We start from the raw sequence: 25,843 nt of genomic DNA on the forward strand, positions 1-25,843 counted from the left end.
TGTCCATAGTTATAAAATGGCATTTATGATAATTAAACAGGAAGGCAGTGAGGATTTACCAGATATGTAAACACGATGTATAAAGCATGTCAGACACAGAGTGACTTAATAAACGCTTTTCTACAATTTACAAATAATTTACTGAGAAATATAAACAATACTTTATGTACACAATCTTGATTACACATTTTGACCTCAAGACAGATTGTATTCATCAATGATAAGGTCTAAAATGATGTATGAAGGGATACAAATTGTGTTGTGCCTTTTAGGCTAGGCCTATGGAGCAAGTTGCACATACTCTAGTAAATGGCCTCAAGTGATGTCATTTCAGTAAGATGAAAACTATAATTGAAAATAGACAAAAATCTAGATGTGCGGTGTTAGAAATGGGTTATTGAATTATGAGTGAGTAAGACCCTCAGGCTCGTAAACCTGATGGAGGCCGGCTGCTTGAGGTTCAATCAGCTGCAACAGGCTGTCAAAACAAACTCTCCAACTGATTGTCAACAATCAAATCTTAATATGGATAATTTAGGTAACAGATGGAGTTAAAGCGCCAAAACACAGATAAGTAAAAGAAAATAAACGTTTAAATCTGTCTGATCAAATTATTTGAAGGTTAATATCTAATTAAAAAATATTTCATCGTCTGAAAGACACAGAAGATGCACTATTTAAGGGTCTGGATGATAAGAACACATTAACAAACATTACAAAGGGAATCATTTAAATGTAGAATAAGAACATTTATCCAGATTGAACATCCGAAAAAAAAAAAAAGCTTGATTTTTTTTTTGAGGAACTGTCACATGCTTCAGATTCAAAAGATGCACAGCAACCAGCACTGTGAAAAAAAAAATCAACTTCCATCTATAGTGACACGATCAGACATTCATCAGCTGTCAATGTCCTCAACTAATGTTTAGCATCTTTACTAAGAGCAAAGGGTAGCTCTTATTATGGAGTGTGATTTAGATAATGTTCATCTATATGTGAAAAACATATCAGGTAACTCTTGAAAACATTATTTGGGGCCTTTCACTCCTTTATTCGGATGGCGGAGGATAGAGTAGGAAACAGGGATGAAAGGATGGGAAGGTTGTCCACTTAGGTGACAATAGCTTCTGTAGAAAGGGCCGTGTGACATAACCCCCTAGGTTATCAAATGTCACAACTGTTGGTCAAATTTGACTTTGCGAATTCTGTCGCGCTTGAAAATCTTCCAGGCAAGCATTAGATCAAATCTCAGTAACTCAGAGTCCAACAGGAGAACAGAAAACTGTATATATACAGCTGTTTCTGCATCATCATTTGCAGTCAAACCCATTGCTGATTATTTCCAAAAATTGCTCGTTGCTAATAAAAAACCCTCAGGGAGAACAAGCTTCCTCTTTTGCAAGAAAAGCCTTGGACCTTAGATGGTATTAAAGCAATCCTTTGGGCTTAATGTTTGACTTATGCTAACTGTAAGCTATAGTTTCCTGTCAGCAGGCCAACGTTCACAGCCATCGGCCATCTAGCCCTGCTGGAAATTATATTAACACAGCAAATATGTTGCGATGTATTGTGAAATCACTTATTAGCCTGTTGGAGATCATTTCAACATAGGTTGCACAAGAATAGGAAAAAGGTTAAGAACAATCTGTATTTAACACTAACCTTTAAATCAGATTTATGAGAATTATGTTGATATATACGTGTTGTAATAGGAAGATAAATGTATTACTGTTGAACCTTCAGGCACCCAGACAAAAGCTCTTACCACATGTGCACATTGTCCCACTGCCAGCAATGTAACCCAGACACTCTCCAGAGAAGTTACTGTGACCCCTCATGAGGACAAACAAATATTAGAGTCTCCCAGAAACACTGACATGATTCATGTGTTGAACCTGAGCTCTCCCACACCAGTTAGCCGGTGATAACATGCCTCTGAAGCTCAAGGGCAACTAAAGGGGTAACACACCTTTCACAAAACACTTATGTAACACGTAGGAGCATTTCAATTATAGCATCAGAAATCCTGTTGTTCTAACCAGCAGTCAAAGGACAACGGGGAGGGGTCACAGGTTTCAGAATTTTCGGTCAAGGTTAGGACTTCCTTCAAAGAGGAGTACTGCCAGTGAGGGACTGGGAGTTGTCCTGTCAAAAATAGTCTTACACAGACAGACTGGCGTCAGAGCAGGTTGAAACGTAAGCAGCGTGTTTTAAGGCTTCCTACAAGTCTCCATCTTCCTCCTCCCTTGCTTCAATCCCATAGTGAAGGAAGGCCTCCTTCTCTGTTGACCTGGCCTCTGAATCACGGTCGCCTCCCATCTCCGTTTCTGGAGACGAGCGGGCTATGGAGCCCTCAGTGCTGTGATGGATGCCGTAGCAGAAGTATATTACAAAACCTGGAAGAGGAGAACAAGACACAACCTTATTATTGCCTTTTCAAACCTACAGTCTGTTTTTTTTCTGTCAAATCACACTCGCTTCAGTTGGTTTCTTTTGTTCTAAAATAACAGATATTACCTCGAGGTCACAAGGCTATGTATTGATGTCTGACTTATATTTGAACCTTTTGATTGCAAGAAATATTTGTGCCTCACCAATATGGGATTTTGGGGGCCGATTCCTATATTGATGTTGCGAAGAAAAAAAAATCCAATACCGGTACAGCGGTCGATTTCTTTCTTTGATCTATGTTTGATCTGTTTTAACACATGGATTGCATTGATCCCTAAAAAGCAGTTATCAAACACTGGTGGAAAAGATATCCAGTATAACGTAGACAAGATGGTATCTCAACTAGAAAGTAACTGTGCATGTACATTCATCACCGCTTGACATTATGGAGAGTGATATTGCTTTTTTGTAATCCACACTGCACACTCCTCTGCTAACAGCCAGAAAAAGATCTGATGGTATAGTTAAACAATACTTAAAATACCGGTAAATGCTATTCAAGTAGAGAATAAATCAAGCAATCATTGTGATGCAATAAGCTGTTACAATAGTCACTTGATAAGCTAATATCCCCCAATATTAGAGACAGGGCGATTTATCTGTCAGGCTATTTTAGAAATGTTTCCCGTAATCACAATAATTTGTTTTAGACGACCATGTATACATTTGCCCACCAAATCTCAAATATTGTGCGTGTGCGTGTGTGTGTGTGTGTGTGTGTGTGTGTGTGTCCTTCCTCTCCTGTTGCTCTGCAGGTTGATGCTCTCCCAACTGCAATTAGTGATTGACCTCACCTGATACCAACCAGCAATTAATGTGACAATAAAAATAAAATATTGTATATAAAAAAAAACATACAAGATACTTCTTCTGTAATCAAAATTATTGTTTTAGAGTTTCCGTGTTACATTTTGGCCACCAACTCTCAAAACTCAATGGTCAGATTCTTCGCTTGATCTCCCACCAAAGTCATGTTTAAAAACAATTCCTGTTTTTATCTGGTTTAACACATGATTTGGAAATAATGCAGCCATGTGAAGCTAAAAAAAATCAAGCAAAAATACTTTACTATTAATTATTAATACTAATAAACTAACTGCATTTGTTGAGGAGTATACAGGTGACGCCCCAGCTTCAAACTTTTTCCCTTTAAGGGATCAATATCATGTCTGCATCTAAAAAGTCAGTTTGAACTTCTCTGTTGACCTACCTATCGTCATCCAAATAGAAAATCGTATCCAAGTGCCTCTGTCAAGCTGCATCATCAGGTAAACATTGACGAACATGCTGATGACTGGAAGGACGGGTAGAAGTGGAACCTAAAGAAACAGGCCAGACACAAATCAGAAGCACAGTTTAACACAAATCTAAATTTTTGTTTTTGGTCCAAAATACCTAACATTTCGAGGTAACGTTTCTCAAATCAAACCTTGAAAGAAAGCTTTGTCTTGCTCTCTGGTTGCCTCCCAATGATAACGGTGAGAGAGAGACACATCATGAAGATGACACTGAGGCTTAGGATGTTCCAGGAAGCAGTGCCACCTTGCACTGCAAGTACACTGAAGGCCAGGATCAATGTTCCTGCAGGAGTTCATTCATATTTTCTATTATTTTCTCGTAGTGACATCTACAATATACTGTAGATTCAGTTAAGATATTAAATGATTTATCTTGGTGGTATCCTTACACAGGTAAAAATACAAACTCTCTATTTCATTTATATTTCTTGTATTTCATCACCTACCCAGCAAGGAGGCGCAGATGTTGACGGCAAAGCCTGAATGTGCTGATGGCTCATTGTTGTCTGGGAACAGGAGGGTCTTGAAGCTGAATCTCTCCTCCATACCGGGCAGGATGCCCATACTTGGGACACTAATGCTGTCACTCAACTCCCCCTCTTCCAGGGTACTGGCCATCTCATACACCTGACTAGGCTGCTCAGGCTGGTACCTGAAAGGAAAACAAAAGAACACCCCATGCTCTTTTTTTAAATGGCATCACAACACTGTATTTACAGTACATCACTTAAAATAGTTGCCAGTCCCCGTGGTATGCAGTGATAAAGAGCACATATTGCAAAACTAGTGCACCGATAATTTTCGAGTTTTGCTTTCTATAGTGGTTGAGAGTCCCTATTTTCTATAATTATTCTACAGAAAGGCTGCTCAAATCAAAATTACTTTTTCTTCTTGCCAGCAGAATTTCAGACTCACGTACATGATAGAATACATGAACTACTGACCTGAGTACGAGAACACATGCAGCCACCAGCGTGTAAGCCAACAGCGTTCCTATTGACATCAGGTCCACCAGGTCCTTCAGGTCAAACAGAAATGCCATGATAGCTTTGGAATGCAAGACAAAGACAGGAAAAATAGTCAAACACAGCTTTTTTTTTGTCATCTTAGCAACCTCTGTGAACAAAACCATAGGCTATTATGTCTATGAATAAAACAACGTTAACAGAAGACATTCCATTTCATACATCTGACATTCCATGTCTGCAGGTTAAATGCCTATTTACATCCCTAGATACATAAGTGGGTCAAAAATGTATTTGCAATTATAAGTTGTTATCACTTCATATTCCAAGTACTTCTCAAAAAAATGTTTCTTATATCATCCCATTTTTCACTTTTTTAAAAATTATTTTTAACGCGGGTTCCTTAGTAAAACTGCTTCATAGCTACTATTTTTTTCAAGGCCTTTTTTACAGATCTGCTACACATTTTTTTTAGCATATTAAGCTAGCTAACATGCTAACTGAGAACTATTTTAACAAACAAAGCACTGGGATGTTCAACTAAAAAAAAATCCTGAAAGGGAACCAGTTCTAACAAAAAAGAAAAAAACAAAAACTACACTACAGGGGTGCTGAGGCTGTAGTCCTCTGAACTGTCGGTCAAGATTCATATCTGACCTGTGGTTTGTTTCCCATATTTCATTCCCCACTCTCTCAATCAGAGAACACTTGAGCTGAAAACATGACCACTTACTACAAAGTTTCAAACATTTAATCATTAAGATAGACGCTAATTTAAAATTTTATTTGTGTAACATCAGCAATGTAGATTGTCAGCATGCTAGCAGGTCTTATGTAGGTACGTGCTGACATTTGGTTTAAATCCCTTCTGGTTAGTATGTAGCCTAGAGCTATGAGTTGCTAGCATGTCTGTAGACTTTTGTGTGCCGATTACAACCTTACACTGCTCCAACATTTTGAAGATGACACCTTTTCTACACTGAGGTTTGAGTCATTTTTTAAGTGTCTACTGAGAAATTATCAAATCAAAGCCTAAACCAATCAAATAACCCAGACCTATCATTTCTGTTTGCTTCCTAATTTTAACACTCCTAATTCATCTTACCAGACATAACCCCAGCGGTCACAGTGGACGTTATGGGGGATTTTCTCTCGCTGACACGGGCCAGGAAGGAGAAGAGCAGGCCATCCCGAGCCATGGCAAAGATGATTCGGGGTAGGGGGAACATTGAACCCAACAGACTTGGGAAGGCATGGGTAGGAAAAGAAATCAGATTGGGATGAAAGTTGTTGGGGGTAGGGTAGGGGGCACAGGTGACGTTAGGATTGAAAGAGGTCAGTAGGAAAGAAAAATAGGATTTGCAAAAGGACACTAATACAGTTGGCAAGACAGAAGGTGTGGATTTGGGTTGGATGACTACAACTAAGGGCAACACTGACAGTCCTACACCCGCAGGGGAACAATACTTTATAAAATATACTCTTAGGCTGGCTGATGCAAAAACAAGCAAATATTTGGTGCACCACATGCTGTTACTCTCCTTTCTAAAGTGAAAACATTGTGTTACTTGAGCATGCAGTTTAGTTTGGTATTTTAGACCTTATAAACACACCAAGATGCAGATAGAAAACCCTCTTTAGTTCAGTAAACACAAACTATACCCCACTGGTTAATGTTAGAAGAAATATAAATTGTAATCTCGACTTTCTGAACTAAGACACCTGATCATGTAAAACAGGATAAGAAACCATTAGGGATGTGCTTTTCATGCTGGAGGGCTGTTTTCTGGCATTTTCATTTAAAAGACAACTAAAATAAGTTCATATATGCAGGCCAGAGCATTAGCACAGCTCAGCCCAGCAGCATGAAAAGCGGCCTCAGTGACCATGGATGCTGTTTTGAAACATGCGTGTTAGTGCCTCACCTGCCCCTATGCCAGCGGTGAGGGTTGCAGTTATTGGGGTTTTGCTGCGGGGGCTGATCCCGGCCATAAACTTGAAAAGCAGCCCATCCTCAGCCATAGCCCAGATCACACGGGGTATAGGGAACATAGCACCCAGCAGGCTACCGGGGGGGGAAGACCAGGATATATAGTATCCACACTTACACCCACAAGAATGCCGTGAAACATTAGTTAAGAGAGAGACACCAGCTCACAAATATAAGGAACACCACACAAAAAACATTAAACAACAGTTATAAAACAACGTTTTAAATTGTGTTCGGAATATGATCAATAGTGGTGAGAAGGAAGATGTTTAAACATCTGTTCACATCCATATTAGAATATCGAGTCATATTCAAGTATAAAGTCATAACGCACAATAAAGAACTTAAAATACTGCCTTTGGTAACCATGTAAAACGTGTGTTTATATTAAAAAACTAGCTTGCTGGGGCTAAAAGAACTTTAGTAAATGAGCATGCATTTATATTTAATAGCAAAAAGTAGCTTACCTAGTGGACAGCGCACATAGAGAGCCTACGGCAACAGCATATTTGGCTCCTCCCCAACCCACATAGTTGAAGGCTACAGGGAGAGGGCTGCTGCTGTCCAACAGGTAGTAAGGCATCATGAGGGTGAGGGCAGCAGAGACACCAAAGTAGGCTACAAAGCAGATGAGCAGGGATGATACGATGCCAATAGGAATGGCTCTCTGGGGGTTCTTCACCTCTTCACCTAGGATGTGGAGAGTCAACAGAGACAGTGAACGAGGGTTAAAAGTTGTTTCTTACTTCACTTATCTAAAACAAGCTTTTGTGGCACTAAGAAGTGTAGAGCCATTTTTACACGAGCTGTACCTAAAAGAATCCTATAAAAACAAACTAGACATGGGTCTTTACATTTTACACACTGTTTGGTTATATATCAATTATTACATCATTAAAAAAACAATCCAATTTTTAATTTGGCTTCATATTTCAAAGTTTGAAGCAGATCCTGAATTGTACAGAGCAGTCACCCGAAGCATATAAAAATGGGCCAAGAGATGCAAAACTTGGCGAACTTTTTTTGGTGTGTTTTGCAACAAATTAAACAAGGACTTTATTTTTGCTTGTGCACCCACAAGACCTAAATAAACCAAACAATTTAGCTACAGGTGATTACGCAACACTGCTACTCAGTCAAACACTCCTGTCCTGTTCTGCAGTGGAACCACATTTCAACGATGGAGCGCATTTGACGCTGTCTTAATCTTTTTTACACCACTTACCATGGCAGGCAACAGAGACCGATTGGCCCGCAATGTTGAAGGGAGTGGGGTGAGTATGAACCCAGTATCAGTTATGAGGGTGCATGTGTGCCTATGTCTGCATATTTGTGTGTGTGGGGGGCGGGGGAATTATGGCCTCATACAAATTTACCTTTAGGTTAGCCAGAATACACACACTCAAACATACAGGGACAGATGATATAATGGCTGTGAGGCAGGCTGAGTGTGTGTGTGAAACTGACAAGCCCCTACAAGCTAAACTCAAGCAATAATTCAGGGTTAACGTCCCACTAACCAATTAGAATTCACGAAAAAGAGGGGTGGGAAAAGCCAGGGGGCCCTGAGGAAGGCTTGCAAAAGAGAAGTTCCTTTTATTTCAACCATGACGGCTTGAATCGATTACACAGAACTACATCAACCATTCACAAGAGCAAATTCTACACAGTGAAGAAAAATGTTGGGGTACAACCAAATCTCGTATCATGATTTGCACCCCTAGCCTGCATCACAGTGCTTGGCATTGTGCCAAGAGAAAAAATAGGCCAAGTGCATAAAACTGCCCTGCCCCACTTATGTAACACTCGTGGAAGTTTAGACAAGCTCAGGATTGAAATGGTTCCAGCTGCTGATTCTGTTACGCCCCCACCCCCAGCCCCCCAAAACTTAAACATACCCATGAGGCAAAGGGAAGGAGATGTATGTATAGAACAGGGCAAACAGAGTAGGGGTTTCAACTGACCTGTGGTGGCGATGCAGTCGAATCCGACAAAGGCGTAGAAGCAGGTCGCTGCTCCTGACAGGACGCCTGAGAAACCAAAGGGCATGAAGCCGCCCACCCCTAAACTCTCTTTGGTTGGCAGGATGTCTGTCAGACTAAAGACAAAAAACAGTCAGAAGTAGTTCCAAAAATATAGTATGTCACTGAGTATCTGAAACCCATTACAATAAAAATAAGATAACCAAACATCTGTGAAAAAGTGAAGTGCATAAGTCCATGTTCTTACTTGAGACTGGAGTCACTGGTATGATTGGCATGTAGGATCTCTTCAGGGTCAACTTGCCAGTTCTTTAAAGTTCCTTTGACCAGGCCAGAGACCACCATGAATAAAAGCACTAGGACGTTAATACAGGTGAAGACCTTGTTCACGATAGCTGACTCTTTGACTCCAAAGGCCAACAGACCTTAGAAACAAAGAAGGCAAAGAAAGAAAAAGTGAAAACTTTATCAGAAAAGAAAGAATAATATAAGATATGTAAGTCTATAGACAGAAAGAAGGATGTTTCCTTACCAGTGAGGGTGATTATGATAAAAACAGCAAACACATCAGGGTATTCTGCTAAAACACCCGGTGCATTCATGTACATGTACTCTCTGCTGAACGCCTCTATACGCCTCCCTACCAACTCATCGAAAGTAGCGCTCCATGCCCGGGCCACACTGGAAGTACCTAAGATAAAGAAAACCCGTATAAGTACATATAACATAGTCTATCTCCAGTATTGACTCCAAGCTTTCAGTTCTGTTTTTATGTGCAGGAAACCAATGAGCTTACCAATGATATAGGAGAGGATGAGGTTCCATCCAGTGATGAAGGCCCAGAGTTCACCTACAGTCACATAGGAGTAAAGGTAAGCTGAGCCTGTCTTGGGAACGCGAGCTCCAAACTCTGCATAGCATAGACCTGCCATCACTGAGGCGAGGGCTGCTATCAGGAAAGACAGAACAATAGCAGGACCTATGGGGGACAACAGAAGCATATGATTAGAAGGTTTAGAATATAGGCCATGGGATACACTGTATTCTAACCATATATAGTCATCTTAACTCACCAGAGTTCTCACGGGCAACAGCACCAGCCAGCACATAGACACCTGCACCAAGTGTGCTGCCCACGCCCAGGGCCACCAGGTCAAAAGTGTTAAGGCATCGGGACAGACGGGAGTCCTCTGAGTTACAGTCCACCACCTTTACCCTCAGCAACTGCTTCCCAAAACCCAGAAGACTCTGCAGTGCCATGGATCTCGGTCTGACCCCGGGAAGGGGATGGGGAGAAGAACGTCTGGGGTTCTAAGGTCACAGGGGAGAGGGGGAGAGGTCACTGACACCCTAATGGGAGGCAAGGGAGAGACAGAACGAGGGACAGTGAGATTAAGTTTCTGACGCTTACAGTTGACTTCAGTGACTTTACATCAGTGGAGAACTTTTTGTTCTCCGTCTTGACCTCCAGTACCTGGAGTCAAGTCAGCCCCGTCCTGTAACAACTGACAGGTTCATCGATTGGCTGACATAATCTGCACTGTGATATTCGTAGCAGCTTATATGGCTACAATAATGCAGCAATATGAAAACTTTATACGCAAGTGTTCAGGGTTAGTTTGAAATGTTTTAATCACTTTTGTTTGCATAGCTGAAAACATTTAAATGCTCAGCCAAACATTGAATGATTACCTTTTCTTGTCATGTTGGTACTTGATCAATCCATAGCCATACTTTTTTGGTCATTCTCAAACTTTTACTGTATCGGCAGCTTTATCCATAATAGGTGAAGTCTTCATCTCTTAAGTCTGTATCATCCTCATAACTCCAACAAACATTAGTGTCCATTTGACTTAGATGTCTGAATCATCCAAATTCAGTAGTCTTAAAACTAGGTTGAATACGAATACACAGAGAGGTTCAGTGCTACATTCATTTGCTGGATGGGATTCACTTGTCTCTGACAAGCTTTTAGTAAGTTGGATAGTCTCATTGGGTGTTATATAACTTAACCGAAACCCACAATGTGCAGCTGCCAGCCAAGAAACAAAGGGCCTATAGGGATCATCCATCTTATTCATGTCACAGACATGTTACATAACACAACTCGCAGGAGAGGAGGCAGGGCTCTCGAACAGACTGTTCAGAACCAAAAAAGAGAATCATAACTCATGACACAGAAACACTTTCTTGAAGGAGGCCATGGAGACTCATCACTGAGTCGAGGATAATCCCTCACACACAGCAGGGAGTGTTAACCCCCCTCCGGCTGAGGGTCATACAGCACTAACAAGAAAATACACCACCTTTTCAGTGCTCAGAGTAAACAGGAAGGAAATAAAATTGGGTGTTGCATGTACACAAACAAAGATGAGAAGGAACATAGTTTAAGAGGCCTCTTCCCTCTGGAGGTCAAATAGAGACGTCTTGTTATTGCTGAGAGGAGTCTTTGGGTCAGTAGTCTGTGAACATTCCCCACTGCTGAGCTCATATACTAAGAGGGAATACTTGATATTTGGGAGAGAACAGACGAGGCGTAGAAAGGGAATTGGGGAAAAAAAGAGGGGAGGGGCTTCTCTCTTTTACTTTATTTTTATTATTTTGGAATGTCCGAAATAAACTTAATATGTGCTTGACTTGTATGGCAGTCTTCCATAGTAGAGAAACTGAGAACTGAGTGAATACCACGCAGAAACAATGAACACTGTGACCCATTTCCACAGTGGCATCTCTCCAGAACCCACTGACACAAGAACATAAACCCAGAGGGGTCATGTAGGCAGTGCCACAGTCAAATCACACCTAATGGAAACTTTCACATGATGGTAAGCTAGGCCAATGACCTTGCATACACTCTTTCCTTCAAGAAAACATTCAGGCTCAGGTACAAGTTTCCAACCAGGCCAGTGTCAATGCCAATGTCCATAGAAAGCACTAATACACAAACAAAGATCACACTCGCAGGACTCCCCAGGCTAAACAGATGGACAGGGGGCAGTCAACCAAAGATGAGTCACAACAGTGACTTGAGTTTTCTCACAGTTAGGTAGGCCCCAGCTGGGAGACATATTACAAATATTTCAATTATTGGGAAGTAGCCTAAACACTGAGATGAAGGAGACAATTTCAACATGCACCAGACTGTTTACATAATGGAAAAGGAATAGCAACACCTTCAGAACACGTTAAATCAAGTCAATCCTGCTTGAAGCTGCCGTCTCGTGTTGTAGAGGTCACTATTGTTTGCACTGCGTCATTAATCATGAATGGTGTCGCATGTCCGCAGTGAAGCTTACTGGGTGTTCTTCAGATATGATGTGGAAAGAATTACACACATGCATGCTCTCCATGTGCATGCTATTGTTGTACTACTGACCATCATCAGCCTACAATGTGATAAAAAGCCTTTTAATTACAGAGGCAAGAATCAGTCCAATAAAGGACTATTACATAGACAAAAATGCATCTTCAACACTCAATACTTTTTTTAAAAGAAAAACAAGGAAAACATGCTTAATCCAAAATCTAAAATCTGAATAATTCTTCTAAAATTACATGACAATATTGATTATATATGTTGTCCCTAGAAGATGGTCATACCCAACTATTTATTTAGTTGCAAGGAGCAGTGCATATTAATGAACAGCTTTGCAAAAATGCATTAAATGGTTAGATCTTAATGCAACTGTGCTAATGAATCCATAAATATGAGTAAATAATTAAAATACATTCTAAAATGTGTCTTTCAAGCATTCTTCTGTTCAAAACAAGCTGCGTTGAAAAAAGTGGTTGGAGAAATTATCTACTGGCTGAAGTGTTTTTTTTTTTTTTAGTATATATTTATTTGTATAGTTTATAGCTGGATAAATAAATAGCTGTTCATAATTGAAAATAATCTTTAAGCAATTATAAAGTGCTTACAGGAATGAACAGACACACACACGCCTCCACATGCTCGCCAAAACAGCAGAAAGTGGCCACATGAACCACATGACCCTGGCCTGACCTGGGCACACGGGTTATGCAACAATTAGGAAAACACATTTTCTCTAAATACAGCTCTTCAAACTAAAAATTAGGATGTTAACAGAAGGAAACCTGAAAATATGAAACAACCACGTTTGCAAATGGACGCATGGTGAAATACACCGTTAGTGTTGCTGAATACAATGTCAACGCTACAGCTCAAAGTCAAATTGGTAACAACCTGTTGCCTCATGGCAAAGTCAGGAAATGGAGTACTTACTTGAACCCACCTGCAGACACCTGTTGATGAAAGCGTTTTACAAAACCAAAGACAGGCACACAGATTCAAATCTGGATTTCTTTTTCTTCAGACTTGCTGTGAAGAGATGCGTGTTTGAAGGCTGCTGCTCCGAAATAGAATCTGGAGGAATCACATGGCTCAGCTATTCCAAGCAGCACACTCGCACACAAGCACGGTCAAAATATAGCAGACCGTTGGCTGACTGTGACAAGTTCAATAAATGTATTTATATAGCATTAACCCTGGATGACATTAAAGTCTTATGTAATCACAGATAAGCAGCTGCATCCACTGAAAAAGTCATAGTGACCCAGTTAATCTGCAAGAGCAACAAAGAATGTACCCCAACAAACTGTGGGATGTGACAGTAACATTATATTGACTAATGAATGCAGTTTTTGGACTTTAATTTAATGATTTGTTTTGGGGTTTTTTTGGCCACAGTCATGAGGGAGGGATGAACGTTTTAGAAATTTTGCATATTTAAGGATTTATAAATGATAACCCCTTTTCAATTTAGTGCACACGACTGTGGGTTTAAAAAGGATTTAGCCGAGAACAGTACAGATGAGATGTGAAGAAAGCAGAGGCAGTGCACTTGAACAGAAGGGAGTTGATGATCAGGAAAAGGGGGTGTGATCCTTAGAACCAATGAAATTAGACCATACATGTGACACTATTAGACATTTAAGCCCTCTTCTATAATAACTGTACTGATGTTGCAGTAACTTAATGAAGAGCTAAATGAGTTCCCTTCAACAAATGCTTATTTTTCCACCTTCATATCAGGACATATGCATTTCATTCTTGGTTCTCAACATACCTGATAGAAAAAACAATGATAGCTCTGCAAACAGCTTTAGTTCTCTGGATTTTTTTTAATTTAACTGTACTGCATAATGTCAGCAGAATAAAAAAAGAAACACAAGGTATGCTGATCAAGGGTTGGTAGATTGCACTCATATTTTGGAGTCATTCAGTGCAGCTACAAGCAAATACAATCATCATGGGTATCCAGCTGACTGTGTTTACTGAGGAGGAAGAATGGTCAGCAACATTGGAGGGTTCAGCGCTACTTGTTGACAATCCCCATCTGTTCCTATTCCAAGTTTCATTGTGGACACATGATGCCACCAAGATCTTATCACTTGGTCTGTGTAAACAGAGTGATGTGTTGCTGTTTAAGATTTGAGCAGAGTCAGAAAGTGACTTTGTGAGCAGCAGTGGCACCGATTCCTCGGATATAAAAACAATGAGAAATTCAATGCGGAAAAAGACCAGGTGATTAATTTTCCATAAAGGCGTATCAACGATCAACTTTAGTTAACTAAACCCTTACTGAGCTGTCATTTATAACCCCTGGCACTAATATTTCTCAGAAAGATATTTTTCAGAATCTGTTTGTTGCACAGTTTGGGTATTATTATAATTACCTAACATCTTAATACGCCCTTGATTTATATTTGGTACACAATGCAGACTACTTATTCATGCATATGCAATCCCTTAGGCAACCTTTTAAACACTTTTTGGAAAAAAATTGCATAAAAAATACCATGTGATTGGTTTCTATTGGTAAACAAAAGCTACACTGTTAAAAGAAAATTAAAATCAATGCTGGTATTATTAGGAATATGTGCAGCCTTATGGGAAGCGTAACTCAGACGGGAGCTGCAGTGACACAGAAACTTGAAGCCTTAGAATGGCAGAGCCTCCCCCAGAATCTCAGTGAACCTGGAAAGCTTCCATGCACAGCCTTCAGTGCATCTGTATAGGCTACATACATCAGTGCAGTCAGCAGCTCGCCTCACTAGTGACCCACTTTTCAGAGGAGCTAAAGTTAGACCCCGACTGGAACTGGTCCGACCTGTTACCACTGAGATCTGGAAAGGTCACATTTTGTCTCAGAATAATTCTCAATATATATGGTCAGATTTTAAATCTCAAAATGTAGACAGTGGGTTGTATTGCTGCTTTAAAGTCAAAGTGGATTTATATCCTGAAACGACCTGTCAGATTAGATAAACTGAAATTTCTTAACCCCGATGATGATTTTCACTGTTCTTGTTAAATGTGTGTATAACTAAAATGCACAACACAGAAATGATCAAACCATCACATAGACTTAATATAATTTTTTCACTATAAACTGAAATCAGTTCTTTTATGCCAAATTCATCTTTAAAACATGGACATCTAAAATGCTGGCGTGTGAGGTTGTAAACAATGCAACGCTGCAGCATGGGTATCATTAACTGCTGAGATTTGGATGATTCCCTCATGTTTTTGTCCTACTATATTAATCCTGCTTTCAGGCAACTGTAAATGCGTACTTTTGATTTGTATGTCCTGCATGCCTGTATGTGAGAACACTTGCTGCTTTCACTCCAGTCGAGACAACAGCCATAAACTTCCTCACATCAACAGCAGCAGTTCAAAGCAAGCATCCAAAGAATCACTTCTCTCAGATTACAGGAGAATTGTTGCGGACTGCAGCTACTGTAGACTACCAACATCGTTGTTAAATTCTAAATCGGGTACAAGGCGCAGGGAATGAAATCTTACAACTCAATGATAGTTCGTCTTCTTCGCTTCAGAATCATTACAGCAGCAGTAACTAAGGAGGAGTTAAAATGGGGTCTGAACTAATGCAACATGCGGTTAACAGCACGGGGGCTTACACTACTGGGTCTACGCACCCATTCAACTTTACGCACGGAAACGCTTTCCCAGTTAGATCTCTAGCGCGCGAGTAACCTCAAAACATATTAGCCAAGGGTGCAGATTCACAGAAGTTTAATTACTCATTACATAATCATTTTTATGCATGTGGTTGTGTAGCACAACATGTTATATTGTATAAATAGTTATTTACCTTGTAAGCCCTGCGGGACCGCATTAATCAGAGATCCCAAAAAGGAAAAATCTTGAAGGAGGTCCAAAACGTAGATAATTGTAAAGAAAGTGAAAGGCAACGACAAGGTTTGGAAAAGTCTTGTCTTTGCAGGTAGTGGAGAGGAATTTAAAGTTTCGGGTTGCTCGGTTGAACGTGCTCAGTTGGGAGGAGGGGATACACAGGCAAACAAGCAGCCCCGCCTGCTCATTAACATGAGCAGTTGCGCAATCGCCATCAAACCCCAAGATGCAATCGTGCCAATTAATCTGCCAAATGAGGCAAATGGACTAATCCAGCACAATTGACTAACATGAATCCACACTAAACAGCATTCATAAAATAGGTTATTTACAAATATTTAACACGTTTTTAAATAAAGGGTAAATACTTTGCTGTATGCCTGAAGAAAATTCCTTTTAAAAAGAAATCAAGCATCAAGACGAAAATCTAAACAAAGTGATAAAATCCTTCAAATACAAGTGCAAGCTCTAATTATTTTTTAGGATATTCGGTATCTGCCTGTTCTGGTCAGAATATGCAAACTAGAAAGCAAGAAAAAATTATGACACTTTATCGTTTTGTTAGTATAGCTGCACTTTCACTGCTGTGTGCAGTTGAATTACCCACCGGGGATAAATCATGTTCTTTGAATTGAGTTGAAACATCCCATGATATAGGTTCCAATTAATTATAAGACAAAACATTCAAATTGTTATTTTATTGACAGGCAAATAAAATACCAAAACAAGATTCTTACAAATCTGAATACAAAACTCTCTTCTCTGGTAAAGTCATCGGGTGAGTCCGTGGGTGGCAGAGGAGAAATTAAGGGTTGAGTGGGTAATCCTACCAGCAGTCCCACAGTACACCGAGAGAAAGAGAGAGAGCGCCTTGTCAGACTGTGAAGGACATTTTGGCCAAGTTCTTTTGACACGAACCAATGACAAAGGTCTGACGGAAATAAAAGGTGGTGAAGCATGTTTTGTTTTTTTTCACACAAAGTTTCATATTAATTTTGTGACATTTTCCAAAAAGATGCCAGTTATCGATGTCAACAGGTGTTTACTCAATAAATTATGCATTAAAACACTGCTAGCATGCAGTGACGGAGCCATATTTTAGAGATTGCAGTACAAGGCCTCATTTCAGCCTCAGTCTTTTGTTGATGAGTTTGTGAGAACACTTTTCTATACATTATTCACAATAATTACACCTTTCCAGCGTATATACAAAGACTGCAGAGTTTTCCAAGAATCCTTTTTTTTGGTGATCCTGTAGTTTCACATGTCCTGATCACGGCAGAGGATTGATAAAAAGTTAGATTTTCCTATATCCTCCTTCATGACTTTGCTTCCAAAAGTTGCTTGATGTCCTTGACGCCGTGCTCTGCTGCCACGGCGACGATGTGGTCGAGGGCGTTCATGTGGCCCAACATCTTCACCAGCTCTTTAATTTGGTCCCTGTTAGCAGAAAAGGGAAATATCAGAACACAGTGCCTAGCTTAAAGTTAAATTTTTAAAGAGGTCATGTCAGAACATCAGTTAGTAAATTGTTATGTAAAATTAAATCTAAATGAAACTTCCTTAACATCCAAGTCGATGGAGCTTTAACTTTATTCAAGTCCTCCCAATTGTGTCAGCAAGTTCAGTACCTCCTCAGATGTCTCAAGTCTAGAAAAGCCTCTTACCTGACCGTGCGTCGCTCCACATCAGACACACCCAAAGTGCCGCGGTGCAGTGAGCTGGCCAGATGGGCGACGTAGCGACAGAACGGCTCCAACTGCGGTAACGTCTGCTGGCCCTTCAGCCCAGAAAACCAGTGCGAGGGTAAACACTCGACCACCTGAAGAATGCAGAGGAACAGAAAAAGAGGGAGTGAAAACCAGCTGCTTTTTTTTTTTTTTTTTTTCTTTCAAGTTAAGCTCGCGGCACAGAGGTGGAGAGCAGCCAACCACAGTGACAGGAGGCTTGTATTAGAAAACAACAACAACCTCGTATCAGTTGTCAGATGCAGGAAAAGAGAAACTTTCCTCTGCTCAGGTGGCTAAAATAAACCTGTATTTATTTTTGGACCATGTTGGCACATTATGTGCTTGGACACACAGGACAACATGTGAACAGTCGTCACAGGCGGTTGGACACAGTTTGGGATTAGAAATGTGGAGAGTCCTTTGAGATGACTTCTTCTTCTTCTTCTTGGAAGTCAGACTTAATGAATGGCTCTGTCTTTCACAATAACGAGAGAATGATAGTGTTTTAAAACACCACTCAGGGAAGACCAGATGTTAATACAGTTTGGAGGTGATAAAATGTCCCTCGTGTCATCGACGCCTCTTTTCAAATCTAAATCAAACATGACACATCCTCTGTGTAGGGGAGAAAAGGAACATAACTGTGTGATCCAAAAATTCAACGGTTTACGTTCCAGCTTTACGTACTCAACGAGACAATAGAGTCTAATCCAATCTAAACAACAGACGGCTGTGTTATGTGTCATGATGAGGAATGGATGTCATGGGACACACATTTGCAAAAACTGTCGAATAAAGTGTGTTTACTATGTCCGTACACACGACCACAACAACACAGTCTTCATTCATATGATTAGTATTTACAGTCTGTGTATGGACCAACCTTCTGGCACTTGAGAACATTGTCCTCGCACAAGTCCGTGGTCTGCAGAGCAGAGAGGATGTATCTGTTCAGAGTGCTGTCCAAAGCAAGATCCCTGAGACAGGAAGTGGACAGGATCCCGTCCCACTGCAGGATGTTGCCCAGCAGCTGTGCATTAAAAGGAAGACAGAGATCAACTAAATATAAAGGGAACTAAACCAGACTGGAGTTCAGGATTAATCAGTCTGAAGGGGGTTCCCTTCTTTTCTTTTTTTTTTCCTTCTCCTTTCTTTCCAACAGTTTCACACGTACCTTCACACAGGACCAGAACTGCCTCTCGTAGAACAAGTACGGTCCGCTGTTCTTGTTCTCCAACACACTGAAGAAAAGAATTTTGACCTCTTACAAAACTTCATCATGCACAAACAGAAAGTGGACGGCCTGCAGAATTGACTGTGACGCCGCTTACTTTTTTGGGTAAAGGGGAAGGAAGACGTCTTCATCCAGAGTCCGCCTGGCCCTCAACACAACGGTTTTTAAAAGCTCCTGGTCGACAAAGAATGGGGGGGGGGGGGGAGAGATTATGCTTTCTGGCAACAGGTGATAACTTTTCTATTACTTGCAGAAAACATTATTTATATGCATGTAATAAGAGAGTGGACATACCTGCGTGTATCTGTTGTCCCCATGCAGCACAGTGGGGTAACTTTTCATTAATCTGTGAGTGAAGCCCACCAGACTGGCAGTCTGACTGCTGGACAGCGGGTCCCACACTTGTTCTGCCAAAACTGACACACAGGCACATAAAAAAACATAAGTGCACACGGCATGTTTTGGTGCTGACCTGAATCGTTCAGCTCAGCAAACCTTAGTATGCTGGGTGCAGCTGTTCACGTTGCTCTTACCTGTCAGTTTGGAGAGGATGACCTTCTCCACAATGGCGGGCAGCAAGCCGATGTCTCCGTCTCCTCTCTGCAAAGTGCTGTGCTCCTCGAAGCCGTAAAACAGCAGCGACTCGAACCAGAGCATGTACTCGAAATTTGCACAATTTGCCTGGAGAGGAAAGGAATGAGAAAATCAAGCTTGTAGAATGCAACCCTCTCATTAAGAAAAAACGAGACACTCCGAGCAAACTTTTTTTTCGTACCCCCAGAGGGTTCCATGTGATCAGCTGCAGGCGCACTAAAGGGTTAAAGAGCTTGGGCAGACAGAGGCCGATGTAAGCATCTCTGTAGCAGTCCGCATAGTCTCTCCTCCACACCTCGAAATGGGATTTGATGCAGTCCAGAGAATGAAAGTCCTCCACCACATCCTCAAACACTTTCTTACATTCCCTGGAGATACGATCTGGATGAAATCAGAACGGTTCATGGTTAGCACGTCTGGTATGCACGCATTTCTTAACACCCGTCAACCACTTATATCCAAATCTCGGAACAACATCGGCGCACCTCTCTCCATGTTGAAGCTCGTTACGTCGGTAGAGGTTTCCTCATCATCGGAGGACAAGCCTTCTTTATGCTCCGCCCTCTTTCCATTCTGCTCTCTTGCTTGCCGCCGCCGAGTTCTGCACCCGACAACAAGCACACAGCCAATCAATAAACACCAAGGACAGCATTCCTTCAACAGTGTAAAAAATGAACTTAGGATCTCCAGCAGGGTACACATCTCTGAAACACATCTGGAGGAGTGAATGAGCGACTTACCGCCGTGCTTCTCTTTCTGCTATCCTCCTTTGGCGACCGTGCTCCTGGTAAGCTGTTCGGTCTCGCCCAAATGAATCCAGACTAGGAGCCATGACAGCTTTATCTGCAAGAGACAGGAGCCATGTAAGAGGCAGTAAAAAGAACCTGAGATGACCTATTACCGTATTCTGGGCATTCAACATCTTATACAATAGCAAGAGGGTTTTTAAGTGTTAGCATTTGAAATTAAATAATCAATTACTGGTAATCCAAAATGCCCAAAAAATAATGAAGTTATTTAAAAGCTGAGATATGCAAAAAGACATTAACAAGCTGTTTGTAAAAAAATATGTTGGGTTCCATTCATCCTCGAGGAACTTACCTTGCTGCGACCCCGCTCATGTTACAGTGAAACTGACAGGTGATAAAGTCACTTTCAAGGCTTTAATCTTTACTTAGTGACTCATTGATGGAGCAGAGTTACAAGCAGCCAGCTGTCTGTCAGATTCAGCCGCTAAAGAGCAGCCCATAATAAACACATTTGGCATGTACATGCTCACTCACTCAAAATAAAAAATAAATAAAAATCACACCTGAATTATAAGCTTCTCAAACATTCGAGGGATAAGGGGGATAGTGGGAAACAGGACTGTGAGCACTCGCACTCACACACACACAAACACTCGCAACCAAAGAACTAACGAGGCTGTTCAAATAAATCATAAAAACCTTCAAGATGGACTGACTTGAAAGGCTTGCAAACTCCGACGATTCATCTTTAATATCATCCTGTCTTCTCTGGACAAGTCGTGAGGCCCGTTGTCTTAGTAACTGGTGCATGGCAGCCTCCAGCTCCAGGACAGCAGGCACCTGAAAGATATGATGCCTTCTGTGACCTCTGACACAAACAAAAGCGGGGCTCCGGCTCACAGGGCTGTCTCACTGGAGGAACAAGATCAGCGTGACGGACGAAACAACACTGGAACTGAGATATTACCAGAGCTGGGTAAATAAAAAAAGATGTACGTAAAGATGATAAAGAAACAACGTTTGTTTGGTGACATTATCGAACACTGAGGACATATCCCCCAATTTCTTAAAGGTCTCATATTGTGCCCTTTTTTGGCGTAATATATCTATTTTATATCAAAGTAGTTCACCATGTTCAGGCTCCCCACGTGTGCCAGGGCCGATCTAATTGGTCTGCAGATCTGCTTTGTTGTAATTGGTCTTTGGCTTTGTTTTTGGAGATGTCCCACCCCTTTTACCATATTGGGAATGCAAACCGCTGCATGAGTTTGTGCCTGCAACAACGAGCCAATGGGCTTGGATCAGTGACATCACACTGATGTGATGTCACACTGGCAATTTTAAAGGGGGGGGGGGGGGGGACTAGGGATCGAAGTAGCATGCAGGTACGGCTAACAGGAGGACGTGGGAGAATTTGATTTTTTGCTCATGGATGTCCCTCAACATGCATGAGACACACTGAAGAGCATCTAAAACCAGAAAATAACAGAATATGGGACCTTAACAGTGAAGATATAAAAGGGTTAAATAGAGAGCCTGCGTTTAATTGCGAAGTTAGTTCATTCCATTTTTTTTTCAATCATTAAGGTTATTACCCAACATTGACAATATTTAGTTCCAGTCTTGGTGTCTATCCACACTAAATGATACTGAGAATGTGGATTAGTTTCCATCACAGAGCTGTGTGCACCTATCAGGGTTCAAACAAACACTAGTGTGGAGGAGGCGTGTCGTCAGCTGACCACGTCGCTGCTGCAGGATCAACACAGTTATGAGGACATGCACATCAAGTCGCAATGTTTTCAAATGTGATAGATTGACACCACTATGCAGACTTCTTGTTCTGCTCAAACTGATTTAGAACAGCTTGAGTTGATTATTATAGGAATAATGGAAAGTGTGGATTCCTTTGAAAACGGCTGTGAATGCAACAGAAGCTGATCACCTTAAAAGAACAAGCACTTTATTTTCTTAGTTGAAAATTCTAATAGTTAAGATAAGATAATCCTTTATTCATCTCGCGAGCGGGGAAATTTACAATCTAAATCTTAAAGGACGTCATAAGACAAAAAAAGTTGGGAGTAGAATAATAGAGAAGACATCAAATGGGAAGTATACGGAGTGTGACTTATAGTCACATAGAAGACTCGCTTCATGCAAGTACAAAAGTATCTGCTTCAATTAACTGCTCAATCAAAACAGTATCAAAAGTCTCCACTTCCAAAGCTTCATAATAAAAGTTTCTTAAGAGATTCTGTCTCTTAAAATCCACATCAAGCAGTCAGTCATCACAAAGACACAGAACAGAAAACAGCCGATCTTTTCTCCCTTACCTTTTCACTGAAACACTCAAGCAAGTCTCCAACATACCCTCGCATCTCTTGCAAGAATTTATATTGTTCTGCATTGTTATTGGCCGAGCCCTCCAGATGCTGAATGCTGCTCTCAGAGGCAGCCAGGTCTTCTTCGATCTGTTTGAAGCGCTTGGCGTTTGCGTTGTGGCCTGCATGCATTTGGCTGAGCCTAAACACACACACACACACACGACATACAGGGAGAGACAGTGAGAATGACTCGGATGGAACTGAGGAACTAGTTAAATCAAAATGACAAACATGCAACTTTAAGTTCAACCATCCGTACACAGAAATTATGAAAACTGTGCTAACATTAGGAAGCCCAGCAGAGTTCTCAGGGGACTAGTAGGACCCCTCTCAGTCCCTCATATAGTCTCTCTGCTCACTGAGTTGTTGGTTACTCTGTTAGGTCTGCAGTGACATCAGCACACAGACATGGCAGCACCTGAGCTCAAGACTGATATTGCTGCAGCCTTTGACTGAACCTACCTATCCTGCAGGCGTTTCTTTACCAGATCAATCGATACCGGGGTCAGATCACTAAAAGGGACCCCGTAGTGAACAGAGCCGTTGTCCGCTCGGCCCGTCGGTTTGCAGGTCTGCGGCGGCGCAGTGCTGTAGGTGAACGGCATGCTGTAGGAGGCGCCATAGGGCTGGCTCTCGTAGCTGTTCTGGTAGTAGACGGTGTTGTCCTCTGGCTGACTGCTTTGGACCTATACAGCCCCAAGAAAAAAAAAAAAAAAAAAAAACCCACAATGCACTTTAAATTAGAACTGGGCTTGTCCAAAGCTAAAAAAACAAGCAGAAAAATTAAAGCAAACTAACGGAAAAGATGGATCAGTGTGGTCACATTTCAATCTGCAAACTACTTCAATGCTGTTTTGATCATTCGCTGCAGCTGACCTGGGGTATGCTGATTCCTTTCCTGATCTGCTCCTGCTCCCAGCGGCTCACCTCCTCATCCTGACCTGTATCCAGCGCCTCGTCATCGCTACCCTCAATACCTGCACACGGGAAAGGGACGCTCACAGGTTAGGAGACGAGTGTGTTTTGGAAAACAGCAGAAAGGTCAGGTCAAGTGCACCACTTTCTCACGGTACCTATCTCTTCAGCGATCTTTTGTCTCTGGCTTTTGTTCTTGACGCCGCTGAAGCTTATCCTCTTCTCTTCGTCATCCTCGTCCTCACTCGCATCTTGATCTTCTCCTCCCAGGTGTTTCTTGGGAGCCTCCGCCTCGACCAGAGGAGCGTCACCGCCGAGCTCTCGAGCCAGTTGTCGCCGCTTTCTGGCAGCATGAATAAATGCAGCGTCGGGGATCTCACCTGGAAGAGAGAAACAGCTCTTTAAATACTCGTCTAATTGATGGTCAAAATACGAAATTCAGGTTTGGATCAGCACACGGCTTAGAACACATATTACTCTTGGTACAAAGTTAATTATCAGACAAGCCGCAGAATATCAAAAAACCTGCTCATATTTCTATACAACTATACGAACTCACAAGAGCTGGCTGTTTACAAGAATGACTATATAATCACAGATGGTAGTAACAACTCTGAACAAGCATATACGTCTAAACTTGATTGTGTAATACCTGGTTTTAGGCTCCCAAGGGAAGAGAGCGTATTGAACGACGTTGCAGCATTGCTCTTTGTTACTTGGCTTTGTGCCTGGCCGCCTTGACTCCTCGCCTCTTCCTCCTGCTCATCAGCACTGTCCACCTCCATTTCTTCCTCCCCGTGTTCACTACCTGCTCTGCTGGTAACTTCCTCTTTGATGGAAACAGAACTATGAATTGGAGCATCTGGAAAAATGGGACACAAATAGACATTAAGACGTTATTAAAAAAAAACATAAAATCAATTGTCAGCCCTGCAAGTGAAGTCATTCCCATGCTGCAGATGTGACAGCACAGATGACCGGGAGAGCTGAGCTTTCTCACCTGACTTGCCGTCCTGTTTGACATTTCCAGACTTCTCCAAGTCCTCTTTGTATTCTTTCTTCAGCTGCTTGACAATCTTCTTGCTGTGAGTGGATTTCTTCACTCGAAACACCTCGGATCCCTCTGTTTACAAACCGGGCCGTGAAAGTCAGTCTCGAGCCGAATTAAAACTCTGCACGTGATCATCAATCATTCATTCATTCACGCGCGAGTTTACGTTGCAAAGGTAAAACCAGAATAAGAGATTACATGTAGACGCTTCAGTCCTTGTAAAACACTTCCACCAACACAAGCAGAGTATAAAGGAGGTTACATTAACACTTTAAAAAAGCAAACACGCTTAATATAGCTTCCCGGCTAGCTGACTTAGCTTACCTTCATCATCGACGAAACTCAACAAACTGGCTTTGGTTGGTACCGGAGCCGTGACGCTGACCGTTTCTTTCATTTTCTTCTCTTTCTTCACAGCTCTCAGAGCACCCACATTAGCCAGGAAGCCATTGCTGTGGAGGTTTTCCGTGCCGCCCGGTGCTCTGGCAGCGCCGTTATTAGACGACTCCATGAAGGGGATTTCTCCCCCGACAGGCCCGAACAGTGTCGGTGCCAGCTGCTGCTGCGGCGGCGGACGATGGTCCTCCGGTTGTTCTTCCTCGTCGGACTCATTTCTCCGTCGAAAGTTAGCTCGTTTCGCCTTCTTAAACATTATTTGTATCTGCTAATTGCATCACTCCATGCACAGACATAAGAAACCCTTAAAACCGCACTTCGAAGCTAAAGGAAATTATCCCCACAATCCCGGTCAGCCATTTTCTGTCAGAAATTGTATTTCTTCTTCGTTTTCAACGTTAGCGGCTGTGGTCATGCATCACCGGCTCATTGTTGCCCCCCACTGGTATAACTGATGAGCTACCGTCACGTCAATTACATGACTAAATGACTAAAATAGACTACGGTAAATACATGTGAAGCAAAAGCCAAAATTAAGGACTCCAGTGACTGACGACCCCCGTTGGTTTGGTTAAAGTAGATAAGCTACAGACACACTAATAGGTCAATGCAAACACTATTAACACATTAAGCACATACATGCATACAACATCCTATTAAAAAAACAGATTTCATCTCACAGATGGAGAAATTTACAGTGTTACATCAGCAAAGGAGAGAAAATAACACCATGCAAAATTAAATTATATAAAAATATTAAAAATATATGCCTGAACAAATAGTTAAAAAAAGCCAGTAACTGCAAGATGTAATAAATAAACACCTTGTATTTGCAATCCATTACATATATCCACAGTTCAGATTTCAGTTGATGCATAGGTAAGCCAAATGAAGTTTCTGTATTTTATGAAAAAAACAAAT

The 25,843-nt window shown here is 41.4% G+C and overlaps 2 protein-coding genes across 4 annotated transcripts; both read right to left on the reverse strand.

The window, feature by feature from the left end:
* Window positions 1–16: 16 nt before the first annotated feature.
* Window positions 17–16,042, reverse strand: slc7a1a (solute carrier family 7 member 1a). 3 transcript variants are annotated; one of them, XM_079356002.1, is made up of 13 exons: window positions 15,829–16,042; window positions 9,760–9,997; window positions 9,483–9,665; window positions 9,219–9,377; window positions 8,934–9,111; window positions 8,669–8,802; window positions 7,172–7,394; window positions 5,820–5,956; window positions 4,694–4,796; window positions 4,196–4,401; window positions 3,881–4,032; window positions 3,662–3,770; window positions 17–2,396 (listed from the first exon to the last, which is right to left on the reverse strand). In XM_079356002.1, the coding sequence occupies exons 1-13, from the start codon at window positions 15,850–15,852 to the stop codon at window positions 2,221–2,223; spliced, it is 2,022 nt and encodes a 673-aa protein (XP_079212128.1). In that variant the 5' UTR covers window positions 15,853–16,042; the 3' UTR covers window positions 17–2,220. The 3 variants fall into 3 exon arrangements, with proteins under 3 accessions (XP_079212128.1, XP_079212127.1, XP_079212129.1); XM_079356001.1 differs by lacking the exon at window positions 5,820–5,956 and adding an exon at window positions 6,640–6,779; XM_079356003.1 differs by lacking the exon at window positions 5,820–5,956 and adding an exon at window positions 6,640–6,779 and having other exon boundaries at window positions 9,760–10,036.
* Window positions 16,043–16,552: 510 nt separating this feature from the next.
* On the reverse strand, window positions 16,553–25,333 carry paxbp1 (PAX3 and PAX7 binding protein 1). The gene is made up of 18 exons (XM_079355269.1): window positions 24,851–25,333; window positions 24,476–24,598; window positions 24,128–24,337; window positions 23,634–23,855; window positions 23,437–23,537; window positions 23,023–23,246; window positions 22,510–22,699; window positions 20,893–21,016; window positions 20,168–20,270; window positions 19,913–20,028; window positions 19,609–19,808; window positions 19,367–19,514; window positions 19,128–19,249; window positions 18,931–19,007; window positions 18,774–18,840; window positions 18,483–18,629; window positions 17,537–17,691; window positions 16,553–17,309 (listed from the first exon to the last, which is right to left on the reverse strand). Exons 1-18 carry the CDS (start codon window positions 25,176–25,178, stop codon window positions 17,189–17,191), a joined length of 2,778 nt encoding a protein of 925 aa, XP_079211395.1. The 5' UTR covers window positions 25,179–25,333; the 3' UTR covers window positions 16,553–17,188.
* Window positions 25,334–25,843: the final 510 nt, after the last annotated feature.

This window comes from Symphodus melops (assembly GCF_947650265.1).
Source record: "Symphodus melops genome assembly, chromosome: 11".
Taxonomy (NCBI): Eukaryota; Metazoa; Chordata; class Actinopteri; order Labriformes; family Labridae; genus Symphodus; species Symphodus melops.

Bases quoted from the DNA above. Each gene is read 5' to 3' on its own strand.
- slc7a1a (XM_079356001.1), bottom strand. From the start codon at position 15,852: ATGCGGTCCCGCAGGGCTTACAAG. The intron at 9,112-9,218 runs GTAAGGAAACAT...TTTGTTTCTAAG, and splicing joins TATCATAATCACCCTCACTG to GTCTGTTGGCCTTTGGAGTC. The intron at 6,780-7,171 runs GTAAGCTACTTT...CCCCCCCGGTAG, and splicing joins CTATGTGCGCTGTCCACTAG to CCTGCTGGGTGCTATGTTCC.
- paxbp1 (XM_079355269.1), bottom strand. From the start codon at position 25,178: ATGTTTAAGAAGGCGAAACGAGCTAACTTTCGACGGAGAAATGAGTCC. The intron at 20,271-20,892 runs GTCAGTCCATCT...TGTCTCTTGCAG, and splicing joins GGAGTTTGCAAGCCTTTCAA to ATAAAGCTGTCATGGCTCCT. The intron at 19,008-19,127 runs GTATGTCCACTC...TTTGTCGACCAG, and splicing joins GGGACAACAGATACACGCAG to GAGCTTTTAAAAACCGTTGT.